The 13,377-nt window shown below is 37.6% G+C and overlaps 1 protein-coding gene across 19 annotated transcripts; it reads right to left on the bottom strand.

The window, feature by feature from the left end:
* Window positions 1-8,227: 8,227 nt before the first annotated feature.
* Window positions 8,228-13,074, bottom strand: LOC136235670 (protein CHROMATIN REMODELING 19-like). 19 transcript variants are annotated; one of them, XR_010691867.1, is made up of 9 exons: window positions 12,910-13,074; window positions 11,861-11,959; window positions 10,938-11,346; window positions 10,762-10,847; window positions 10,238-10,329; window positions 9,993-10,110; window positions 9,677-9,794; window positions 8,603-8,943; window positions 8,228-8,492 (listed from the first exon to the last, which is right to left on the bottom strand). XR_010691867.1 is itself a non-coding variant. In XM_066025514.1 (7 exons), exons 3-6 carry the CDS (start codon window positions 11,057-11,059, stop codon window positions 8,936-8,938), a joined length of 339 nt encoding a protein of 112 aa, XP_065881586.1. In that variant the 5' UTR covers window positions 11,060-11,346; window positions 11,861-11,959; window positions 12,910-13,067; the 3' UTR covers window positions 8,228-8,492; window positions 8,900-8,935. The 19 variants fall into 19 exon arrangements, 1 of the variants encoding a protein (XP_065881586.1); XR_010691866.1 differs by having other exon boundaries at window positions 10,767-10,847; window positions 12,910-13,073; XR_010691865.1 differs by having other exon boundaries at window positions 10,928-11,346; window positions 12,910-13,071.
* Between the last annotated feature and the right edge of the window lie 303 nt (window positions 13,075-13,377).

Genomic DNA, 13,377 nt, shown 5'->3' with positions numbered 1-13,377 from the left:
TTGAGTTCGATGAAACTAACCCTACAGGAAGAGACATGCAGCTGACTGAGGATGATCCCCACTCAGCTCTCGCTGACCAAGAAACAGCCGCTGAGTCATTGCCTCAAGGGCTGACCAAAGGTAAAAGCGAAACTCAAATTGTTTTCACTGACCAATCTACACCTGCAGAGATTGTTGAAACACAACCAGCACAAGACATCAATCTACCAAAAGAGATCAGAATACCAAGAGGACACTCAGAGAGTGCCATTCTTGATGTCGCTGAGAACACCCTGATGACAAGGAATCAACTCAGGAGATACCTCAGCAATGTTGCATTCGTCTCAATTCAGGAACCAAAGAACTTCGCTGAGGCTGAGTATGATGAGTTCTGGATGAATGCAATGCAAGAAGAACTTGATCAGTTCAAGATAAATGAAGTATGGGACTTAGTGCCAAAACCAAGAAGCCGGAAGACCATAGGAACAAGATGGGTCTTTCGCAACAAGATGGATGAACAAGGAAACGTGGTCAGAAACAAAGCAAGACTTATAGCTGAAGGCTACAGTCAGCAAGAAGGTATTGACTACGGTGAGACCTTCGCCCCAATGGCAAGGCTAGAGGCTATAAGAATTTTATGTGCTTATGCAAGTTATATGAATTTTAAATTGTTTCAAATGGATGTTAAGAGTGCATTCCTTAATGGAGTTATAAACGAGGAAGTCTATGCTAATCAGCCTCCAGGGTTTGAGGATCCCAAGTTCCCAAACCACGTTTATAAACTCAAAAAGGCTCTGTATGGTCTCAAGCAAGCACCACGTGCTTGGTATGAGAGGCTGACCAGTTTCCTGCTGACTAGAAATTATGTCAGAGGTAAATCTGATACAACCTTATTCATTAAGAGAAAGGGTAAAGATACCCTATTGGCTCAGATATATGTTGATGACATTATTTTTGGTGCCACTAACGAGTCAATGTGCAAGGAATTTAGTAAGCAGATGCAGACTGAGTTTGAAATGTCAATGATGGGAGAACTCACCTTCTTCCTTGGACTTCAAATCAAACAAGGGAAAAATGGCATCTTCATCAGTCAAACTAAGTATGCTAAGGAGATATTGAAGAAGTATGAACTTGAAAATTGCAAGCCAATATCTACCCCTATGGGCACTGACACTGTCCTCTGTGCTGACGAAAGTGGTAAGTCAGTAGACAGCAGATTGTACCGAGGTATGATTGGTTCTCTACTTTACTTAACTGCTAGTACGCCGGACATTCAGTTCTCAGTATGTTATTGTGCTAGATATCAATCTAACCCTAAGGAATCTCATTACATAGCTGTAAAAAGAATCCTTAGATATTTGCAAAGCTTAGTGAATGCAGGTTTGTGGTATCCTAATACTCATGATTTTACACTCATTGGATACACTGACGCTGACTACGGACGAAATAAGCTTGAACGAAAAAGCACCTCGGGAGGATGCCACTTCCTTGGAAGCTGTCTTGTGTCCTGGTTCAGCAAGAAGCAGGCGTCAGTAGCCCTGTCAACCACTGAAGCTGAGTACATTGCTGCTGGAAGCTGTGTTGCTCAAGTCCTATGGATTAAGCAACATCTTGAAGATTATGGTGTTCGGACTAAAACAATTGAAGTCAAATGTGACAACAAGAGTGTCATTGACCTATCAAAGAACCCAATCCAGCACAGCAGGATGAAGCACGTCAGCATAAGACATCACTTCATCAGAGATCATGTACTCAAGAAAGAGATCAAGCTGACCTATGTCCCAACGGATGAGCAGCTTGCTGATATCTTCACAAAGCCACTGGCTCGTGAGCAATTCAACATACTTAGAGAAGCCATTGGTATGTTTAATCCTCTCCAATAAATTCCAAGTATAAAATGTGATATGTGCATGCTGAGTGAATTACCATGCTGGATATTTTGTGCTGTCACATGCTGAGTAGATATACATGCTGAGTGTTTATCTTAAACACGAATTATACCTTGCGCAACACTAACTACTCAAAACCTTAAACGTTTGGAATTCTTAACACTGAGTAAACATCCGTTGCAAAACTTAATGCAAAACACGCGAATTAAATAGCCACCTAGGATGACGTAAGCACAATAATTAGAAAATACACGCGCCGAATGTGTCATAAATGCCAGAATATTTGTCGATTGAGTATCTCGAGGTTAAACGGACACCTCAACGCTTAGGATCAATTCTACACCTCTATAAATAGTGGATGATTTCCCACTTTTATCTCTTTACGCTTAGAAATCTCTGGTATTCTCATATTCTCCCTAAAATCTCCCAAACTTCTCAAACTTCTCTAAGTCTCAGAATGTCTCCGGTGCCGTTAATCACTCTGATGAAAATCCTTCATCTCCTGCCCAGCATGACCACTCTAAGGTCACTACGCCGAGCAAGCAAACCAAAGCTGACCAAGCTGCCTCCTCAAAAGGAAAGCAACAGAAGGATAAAGCAAAGAAGCCTGTGGAACGCACCTACACTCAAGTTTACAAGAGTGTGAGGGGGTATAAGGTAGACCATTCCAGATGGTTCTTACGGGGTTTTATGGAAGCTGAGCAACCCTTTTGTGACTGGATAAAGAACAATGGCTGGACCGAGCTGTTCTCTATTCGCGAAGAAACCTACCCAGAGTTAGTTAAAGAGTTCTACGCTAACCTAAAAGTCGCGGATGATGACCGGGACTACATGGTTACCAAGGTTAAAGGGAAGGACATCTTCATCAACCCTATTTACCTAGCCTCACTACTCAAGCTGAAAAACGAAGGAGAAATTCTTCGTAAATCTGGTGACCAAGACAAAACCAAATACTCTGTTGAGTTCTGCAAACCCCCTGGTCATGTAGGGGAAATCTCAAGTACCTCCATGGGTCGTAATCAGAAGATGGCCCACTACATACTGACCAACTTCATCTTCCCCAAAATCAACGGCACCAACTCAGCGACAAACTTCGAGCAGTGCTTTATCTGGCACATGCTGACCTATACGCCGATAAACATGCCTGTCTTCATAATCGGTGGATTTCAAAGAATTACCAGAACCCTTAGGCTGGGCTCCATCATCACCAAAATCCTTAAGGATCACATGGTGAGCTTAGTTGAGGAAATCCACGCAATAGGGACAGAGATCACTGCTGCGGCACTGTTTGGTCTATTCTACGATCAACCAATAATGCCCAAGAAAGGGAAAGCTACCGCTGTCTAGGAAACTGAGGTAACAGTGACTCGAAAGGGAAGGACGGAAAGAAAGAGGAAAGCTGTTCAAAGCACCTCTAAAGAAGTTGTCTCTGCACCAAAGAAGCTTAAGTTTGTATCCAGAGGAATTAAGCCTCAACCTCAGCAAGGTCAGGATGGACCTAGGTCAGCTGAGAAAAGACCAAGGCAAGCTGAGCATGAGGTAGAAGTAAGAGAGGATATTGATGAGCAACCATCAAGAAAGCAGAAGAAGATCTCTTCTGAATTAAGTCCTATCGATGCCCTTCCAACTGACATCGTCATTCCTCCTAACTCACATTATGTACAGAGTCAAGACATTGACCCTGAACAACAGTCAGATGAAGAGGAAGAACAAGACCAATTGGGTGGTCAGTTTGAAGAAGAGGAAGAACAAGACCAATTGGGTGGTCAGTTTGAAGAAGAAGAAGAACTGGGTGGTCAGGTTGACACTGAGGAGACAGCTGATGATGAGCAATATGAACCAACCAACACTGAGCTGGTTGACGAAGAATATGATGAGCCAACGGCAAATCATCCCGCTGTTCCAAGGGAAACTTCACCTACTAACTCTATTGAGTCCATTCCTGCTAACCCTACTCCTCCAAAGCTAAAGAGACTAAGAAAACTTAAGAAGAAGGCATATCGAGCCCACGTCATTGACCTTATGGGTGACTCACCTCTGAGGGATGAGATCACTGGCCTAACAGAAGTACATCTTAAGTTCTTCTCTAACCCTCCTGAGTCTCAACCAGAGCAACAGGAAAAGCAAGCCTCTGTTTCTCAGCCTAAGGAACATGCTGACTTATCTGCTTCCTTGAACCAAGAAGATCCCGAGCAAGTGCTCGAAGTTCCTGCTCCTCATCATGTTGAGCATCCTAAGGAAATACCTGCTCAGGTGAACACTGAACTTCCTCAACCTCCAACATCTAGTCAGCTTCAGCCTGACTCTGAGCAAGTAACACATTCTGCCGATCATCCTCTTCCATAAAGTCAAGTGCAGAATACAATCCAGTCAGTGTCAACTGGAAATGTGAATTCAAGACCAGCCGCTGATCATGCTGGCACTTCCAATATTGAGCAGAACCAAACACCGCCTCCATTCGGTTCTACTCCTCTTCCGGCATCTGGGCTAAATAATGATGAATCCTTCAGCTATCTTACTGCCTCTGAGTCTGGTCGAAGAATCATTGACTCAGCTCAAGCCCTTCTCCAGGACCTTCATCAAACAAACGCCGATGTTGCTGGGTCTATTAATGTTGAGCCCACTTAGCTTTCGTCTGTCACTCAGCTTCTTACTGAGATCAAAGGTCTGAAGGATCTTCTGAGTGTCATGACTTCATTACAATCTCAACAGCCCAGACATGACTCTATAACAAAGCTGGCCGAACTCCAGCTGACCATGGTACATCACATGAACTCTCTACAGGGTCAACTTCATCAATTGTCAGCTGCGAACACAATGTATGCAACTTCTGCCGAAGTTCATCAACTCTTCAACCAGCTTCACACTGAACAGGAGAAAACCAATCACCAACTCTCTTCCTCCTCCCAATGCTCCATTGAGCAATGATGTGCGTCTGCTAAACTTAAGCAAGGAGGAGATGGAAACTGACCAGCTCAAAACCAACAAAATCCTGAAGTACTGTCGAGTCACTTTCAACCACGTGCGCCATACAAATGCCCAGCGTCAGTATTTTGATTCGTCTTTGCTAAAGATGTTTCATCAAGCTTTTGCAATGCTCACTGACAGCATACACTGGGTTGGAAAGTCTCAAGCATATGTTCTGAGTATGCTGAGTGCTGCAGCTATCAGTATTCCACATCCTATTCTGGATAATGGTGTTCCAATTTTCGATGGCATAAATACAAGCACACAAAAACTAAAGGCATTCTCTAAACGCCTAACTCAAGCTGCCATTGAAGACACCTTCATTCCTCCTCCCGCTGATGGTGGCAAAACGGGGGAGAAAGAACAAGCACAAAGAACTCAGCAATCAGAGGAAGCTTCAGGAAGTCCGCAAAAATACAAGGGAAAGGGTAAAGCTAAAGAGCATAAAGCCCAACTTAACTACAAGAAGAAATAGCTTGACTAGGATTGACTAGATTCAATTTTGTTAAACCTTGCATTTTTTGTTTTTGTGCTGACCTGAATACAAAACTATGCATCTATCTTTTCAACACTGACCAATCTTATGTGATGCTTACTCATGTTTTGTACTGAATAGTTAACGCATCTTCATTAAATCAACTGTGCTACTTGTCTACATTGCTTTATAATTGTATACTGTGTTGATCAATATGTTGACTTATTTTATATGTCTTCTTAAACTCATTGAACCAAGAAATACTCAGCGCTCTCTGATATCTAAATCTTCCGCATAAACTGAGTTAAAAAGAATATGTTTTAAAAGCTGACCTAATTTTGAAAACTGGCCTTAGACTTACTTGATTAAACCTCGAAATGGTTAAAGTAAAACTAAGTCAGCAGCTCAACCCTTACGGGGGAGTATACTGAGTAATATAAGGTCAACTATCATGGGGGAGCTCAACCATGAGTTCTTCAATTGAATATTTTTGCCAACATCAAAATGGGGGAGTTTGTTGAAACATCTTTCCACATGATTTTGATTTGACAAAATTATTTAAGTAATTGATAAAAAAATATATTAACACATTAAATTTAAATGCTTTGTTTTATTCATACTAATGTGTTTGTTCAATGTTGAGTTTATTGATTTATAAGACATTAAGATTAAAAGTCCAAAAGCCCATAAGTGGAAGTCAAGCCCAAGTCAACACATCAAGACTTCACGGCCCAAGAATACAAAACGCGGTCGTTTTGTACAAAGCACAAGCTCAGCATGAAGAAGGATCGAGAAGCCTTCCCTCAATTGCTTCAAGATGAAGCTGCTGAGTGTGTCGACAAGAAGTACAAGACAGCGGCAGACAAGAACCAACTTCTAGACAAAGTATTTCTACTTTGGGTAAAGTTCAGAAGGCGCAGGAAGCTGTCTGGAAGACTTTGTCAAAAATGTCGAAACGTTTTGTTTGCCAGACGAAAAGCTACCGAGCACAACCGTGGACAAAAGATGCAAGAATCTCATTAGCCAACGACACTGAGCACGTACTGAGTGACAACGACAGAAAGCCGTTTCCCTCCAACGGTTATTTCAAAATTCGAAATTACCAGTGCCTCAAGTGTCACTATAAATAGGCCTCTCATTTGCTTCAATCGATGCAGATCTTCAATTAGCCGAAACGCTGTCCAAATTCATACTTGAAGTTCTGTGAGAAAAGCAAAGCAAAAACCTTACACCAATTTCCAAATTATTGTGTAAAAGTCTAGAGTGATTTTCAATCATCTAAAGTGTCTTAGCAATTGTTGTTTAGGACAAACACCTTATCATTTCTAGAAGAATAGAAAGGAGAGGCTGAGTACTCAGTTATAGTACTCAGCGGTAGATATAGGAGTGAGTAGAGGTATAGAGGAAGGTACTCTTGTATACTCAGCTTCTATTGTAAAAGGTTTCGTGCTCTACCTTTAAAGAGCTCAGTAGAGAATTCAAAAAGCTCGGACGAGTTCCGGGGACTGGACGTAGGCAGAGAGGCCGAACCAGGAAATGTCTGCTGAGTAACATATTTCTAACCCTTAAACTCCTTTATATATTGCTTGGGCCTAATACACAAATAACCCCCTGAACTTGTTCAAATGTTGCAACTGCCCCCTCCAACTTTCAATTGTAACAACTTACCCCTCAGACTTGTCCAATTGTAACAACTTACCCCTTAAACCTGTCCAATTGTAAAACACAACCCCAAATTACTGACATGGACTGTAATTGAAGAAACACGTGAAATACAAAATCTGCAACGCTCGTGGAGTATGATAATCAGATCTTTGGCGTGATACGAATCCGGGAAAACTTTTTTACGGTTGCTTCAAATACGAGGTAAAAAAATTCCCAATTTGGGGTTATGTTTTACAATTGGACAAGTTTAAGGGGTAAGTTGTTACAATTGAAAGTTGAGGGGGGCAGTTGCAATATTTGGACAAGTTCAGGGGGTTATTTGTGTATTAGGCCTATTGCTTGCTATAAAACTGACTAAGTAACGAACTCACGCTGAGTTGAGTGCACTAAGAAGCTGAGTTCAGGAATAGACTCTAAGTGCTATCTCCTGACTCAAGGAAAGAAACAGACTTAGTCACAAGTTGACTAAGCTTGTGTCTTAGAATTACTTAGCGTCGCTGTGTAAACATTTTCTTAAGAAAAGAAGTCAGCCTAAACGGAAAAAATTTTAAATAGTTCCTATCCCCCCCCTTGGAACTAAACTTGTCACGTTATAAGGAACCAACACTAAGATCATCTTATTATCTAGATTTAAGAAAAACCTTAATGTAGAGATTTATCCTTACACTAAGCCATATCACTACAAGAAATTCAATGTATAACAAGAGTAAATCCCGTCGTTAAAGATGTAAATACCGTCGTTATTAAGTTACAACGAGAGTATATACCGTCGTGGCCCCTCGTTAAAGCCTTTGAGGTTAAAAGTATTAACGACGGTATACATGGTCCCGTCGTTGAAAATAAATAACAACCATAAATAAACCGTCATTAGTACCAAATAATTAGGACAGTAATTTAATGTTGTTATTAACAGATTCTACCGTTGTTATTATGGAATTTTAACGAGTAAATAAACGGTCGTTATTTGCGTACTCTACCTCATTATTAGGACATTTTAACAAGTGAGTGTACAATTGTTATTTGCATATTTTACTGTCGTTATTTTAACTTTTTAATGCGTGAATAAATGACCGTTATTTATATATTCTACCATCGTTATTATGACATTTTAATGAGTTAATAAACTGTCATTATTTATATATTATTATCGTTCTTGTAATATTTCAATGAGTGAATAGATCGTTTCCATATGTACTTTCATTAAAAATGAAATTTATAACTAAATATTTAGCACAGTAAAATACAGATTCACTAATGTTAAACATAAATTCGATCAATTCAATAAAATATATACGAATTTGTCTTTGTAACAAAATTGAGAAAAAAGTACATAACTATGAAATGAAATTTTGATTCTTGTTCTTTCTAACACAGCAAAATAAATCAATGTGTTTGTACATAACATGATATAGAATCAAAGGATAGTCAATCTTCATGACGTCTACAAAGTTACTTCAACAAATTTGTTCCAAATCTCATCTCAGAAGAACAACAATTGAACTTCTAATTACCTATCACTGTTACAAATGTAAACAAAAAATAATTAGGACAAGGATATAAGAGAAACGAAAAAAAACTATATGTAAAAAAGCAAAAAAGAGGAACAAAGCCCACATCATCAACTAACCAGTTGAGAGATATTGACAAAGATGGGACACAAGAAATTAATGCCGCTCTAGCACCAACAACAGCTCATTAGTAAAACCTCTAGGCATTTCAAGACACAAACAAACATTCAACAAGGGTGTAGAATATAATGAGTTTGTTGGGGAGAAAAGATAAAACTCATATAATGTTTTAACTCGGATACAGACCTTGTGAGGAAATCTCATAGTTAGAACATGATTTGTCAAAAGTCCTTTAGTAACATAATATTGGGGTACACAAACTAAAGCTGGTGAATAATACTCAGGAAAGTCCTTACATGTGATTACACAGCTTGATCCTCTCTTTTATTCCACTAATCACCTGCAAATCAAATCAGAAATAATTTCTCAATAATAAACTAATACCAAAAGGCATTAGTGATCTAAAACATAACAACATTTTAAAGCTAACTAACAAAGGCTTTGTCTAAGAAAACAATGTTCTAGATAATGCTAATGAGACAAAATCCACTGGAGTCCCTGAGTGAATAGTAACATGACCAAATTATAAGCATTTTAAACTAAACACTTTCAAAAGCATACCAATGGATGCAATAAATGCACAACAACTATCACAAGATAATTATTCAAGCCAAAACTATATATCATATACTATCACCAATAGTTGAATATATATATAAAAAAAGCAATTCAACCTCTAAATAGTGTAACATCAAACCTACCCTCTATATCACCAAACTGAAAATCTCATTTACCTAAAACTCATAGTGTAATAATGTAACAACCAGTTTTGAGGGAGTAACAACTGGTCTGAGCAATGAACGGTACTAAAACATGACGTTAAGACATAATATGTGATGGCAGTGGTGAATTATATTATTAGGTGTATAATTATATTTCTAAACAAATAATCATTTTTTAATTACAACAAATATAAAAGCTACTGTCATATTTATTTATTCTACAACTAGCCTAAAGACAAAAGGCTACTAATTAATGAACTAAAAGGTATCTGATTTTCACAATCCAAATTAGGTCCAGTTGAGATATAAACAACTTTGCATATCTCTAAAAATACCCAATCTGATAATTACCTCGAGCATCATTAGGCATTCCACACTCTAAGCCTCCATTAATAATGTTGGTCACCAATCCAAACCCATTATGGTATGAAGGCTTCGGCTTTTGCTCAGTCATTCAAAAACCAAAGAGCTGTTTTGAATGCAATTGTGGAGTTATTTGATAATATTCCAACAAGGTTTCTTAACCCACCAAATCAAGAATGTTATAGATGACTTGAAGGAAATAGTTGATTGATCAATATATTTCATAACCATCTTAAATAATATACTGTTTAAAGGAGGGCTCAAGAAGACAGATATCAAACCCAACAGAATGATAACGAAATACCTCCTCCAATGTTGTTTCGGTACAGCAGAAGAAGAAAGTTCACACCAACTAGTTGATATAGCTTGAGATGAGGCTGGAAATCTGACTCTGCCACTCGACATGCTGCGACAATATCACTCTGTAAAAAAATGAAGGGATTTTTCAATTCAAACTAAAGTAATTGACCAATATAAAAGGGAAATCTCATATATTATTGCATAATTATAAGCAAGGAAATCATAGTTATGAATCACATAGTTATTTACCAAAGCGAATAACATCACAGGGAACGTTACAGCCACGCATGTGATTGTGAATACATCTTTATGCCCACTTACATAGCCATAAATGTGTAGGCCTGTAACAAAAATGCACTTCAACTCAGGCTAATTCAGTCAATCAGCTTATTTGAAGTGAAATCTTCACTACCTAATCAATATAAGGCACCTAAGGTAAGTCACTATTCAGCTATATTGATATATCTAATTCCATAAAGTTTGTATACCAAATTGAGCTAATTAATTCAATCTTAAATGAAAGAACGAAATAAAATATTGGAAACCTAACTTAGCTTCTTCTCATGCTTGCAGTAATTCATCAACCAGTAAACTACTGTCAATACCAAAGAAAAACAGAGCATCTTGTATTATGCATATAACAGAGGCCCCCATATTCTAATTAGGGTTCAGTAATCTTTCAGTAATATGATTTAATGAAGAAACCAGTGCATCAGAATCAAAATAGCATGAAATTTCAGTAATATTATCATTTAGTGTGGAAAGGGACAAACAATGCCTTAATTAGCTCCAGAATTGCAACAGTCTTGTTGATGACACTTCCCATCGCCTCAAATACAATTTCGTTTGACCCTTTTTCCTGCAAAATTGGCATAAAATTAAAATAAGAATCACAACGCTAAAGACAATCATCAAAACAATAGGAACCATGAGACAAACCGAGAAACACCGTGAGTCGGATAGATCGCCAGATCTGAGCAGAAGTAGAAAGCGAGTTAGAAACCGAGACCACACTGCTGGAGTTGCTAGATGAAAAACTTGGGTTGGAGAAAGGGTATTTGAAGAAGTCATTTTATGGGTCAAAAGGGTCAATCTTTGGTACTAAAGTGAGCAATTATCCACCATGTCCTAAACCACAACTTATTAAGGGTTTGAGCATCACTTCCTGCTGCATCTTCTTGTCCAATTACAAGCTCTTTAGTTGCATGAGCTATCTCTACTATAGTTTCACCAATCGCTATGAGTACTCCACTTCGGTTGCCACGTTTTTGCTGATGTTATCCCCCACCCTAGGTGTTCAATTTTTGCTCTCCTCCTGTTGCATGATGAACTTGTGATTCCTCTTTGTACTCTTCACCCTGGAATCTCTCTAATTATGATTCCCCATAATTACTAAACATAAAATTAATAAATTGTAATTCAACTAACACAAAATGACTAAAAAAAATATCTCATAAAGGATCTGATTGTGTAATCAAGCATTCAAAGTTACAAAATTAAAAGGTTTACATCACATGATTAAATTCAAACAACAGAGTAGCTAGGTTGAAAACTAGAAAGTGAAGTTATGGTCAGTTTCTCCAACCCTAGCTATAGTTATCTCATCATTGATGAACCTGCATAATGCTAGCATTAACATGTTAATTTATAAACACCGTTGAAGCCATAACTCTTATAACCCCTCAATCTTTAGAGACCCTTTCTACCCAAACTTAATTGGTTTGGATGCACACATTAAATAATTAATATCATACATTATGCAGTCTATGCCAAGATTGAGCCAAAATTAAGATAATGGATACATAATTATTGATAATCATTGATTAGAATCTAATAAAAGAATTATCATTTAAGTGTCAAGAGAAGTTATACCTGTTGTTCAGCAGTTTCCCTGGTTTCAAGTTCTCTCTTTTCTTCTTATTCCTTCCTAGTAGTATACTCCTTCAAACTCTCACCAGTAGAAGTAGCAGCCTGCTTAGCAACACTAGAAGGCTTAGTAACTGGACAAGAAGAAGAAGCAGGAAGTGATGCCCATATTGATGTAGGTGGTATCATTCTAATCTATTGTCATCAACCTATAGATGACTGCAATATTCTATATATCAAAATAATGATGCTCAGGAAGATGAACAGAATTAGCTTAGATCAAAAAACACATGTCTAATAGATTCTATCTTAATAGTAATGCTCGGATGTCAAAACTGAGAAACAAAATAGCAAATGAGAACAAAAGGCACATGGATAAAGTTGAGGATTTTAAAATTATGCCGAAGTTGAACCCAATTCCCATCTATAAATAGCCTTTTAACTAAATGCAAATGTTTCTCTTTTTTCTTAAAAAAATACAAAATAAAAAGTATCTAAGTAATCTTACTTTAATAAAAATAACAAAACTAAAACCAAATCAGAAGTAAAAATGTAATAATAAATTATAATTCAGACGTGTATTTATATTGTAGGAACACAAATTAACAAATTTACACTGCGTGTAATACAAAATTGAATTGAGGCTGTATGAAATCAAAATCTGAAAGCAATAAAAGAATATGAAACAATGTGATCTCCATCAATCCATTCACGCAGTGGAACGATGAAATTAGCGAATCGAAAATCAACGGTTAGATGAAAGAAACGAGGCAAAACTACACGAGAGAGTCACAAGTTAATTTTGCTGAAAGAAGAACAAAAAAAAATTACAGACAGAAGGAACCCACGACAAGGAGAGTTCTGTTGTTAACTTTTAGCAAATGGAAACCAGAGTTTAGGCCATACACGACATCAATCAACCTAGGTCTTTCATCTGAGAATGGGTTGAAGGAGCTTTTAGAGAATACAAAGATCCAATCCGCTAATTACATGTTGTACGCTATCAAATCAACCAAAACAACCAAATAAATAAACCTAACAAATAGACCAAACACCTGTGAATGTCGAAGAGAGAAACGAGTGGTGGAGATAGCAACAACGTGGGTGCCGATGGAATTCTCTGTCTAGGAGGGAAGCTAACAGGCAGCACAAGGTTTTGGAGGGAGGCGGCGGAGTAAACCTAAATTGAAAGACATGGGTTTTTGAGAGATTATCACGTCATGTTTAACAAAAAAATTTAGCGCCAATTATTTTTTTAATTTTAGCAAAAAATACGGAATTACATATTGTGATTTCAGCCAAAAAAAAAAGAAATTGCTATAAAAAAATTTAAATTTTTAATGTAAAATTTCAGAAAATTTATTACGAGAGTACTTTAAAATAATAACCAACGTATTTTTACATGGTTAATAAATAATATATCAATAACGAGAGTACTACAAACTAATAACATCAAGTTTTATTTACGGTCACTAATAATATAATTTTTAGTGAGAGTAATTTTTTACCCTCATACAAAAAAA

This window comes from Euphorbia lathyris, chromosome 7 (assembly GCF_963576675.1).
Source record: "Euphorbia lathyris chromosome 7, ddEupLath1.1, whole genome shotgun sequence".
Classification (NCBI taxonomy): Eukaryota; Viridiplantae; Streptophyta; class Magnoliopsida; order Malpighiales; family Euphorbiaceae; genus Euphorbia; species Euphorbia lathyris.
This window is presented reverse-complemented; position numbering and strand designations above follow the sequence as displayed.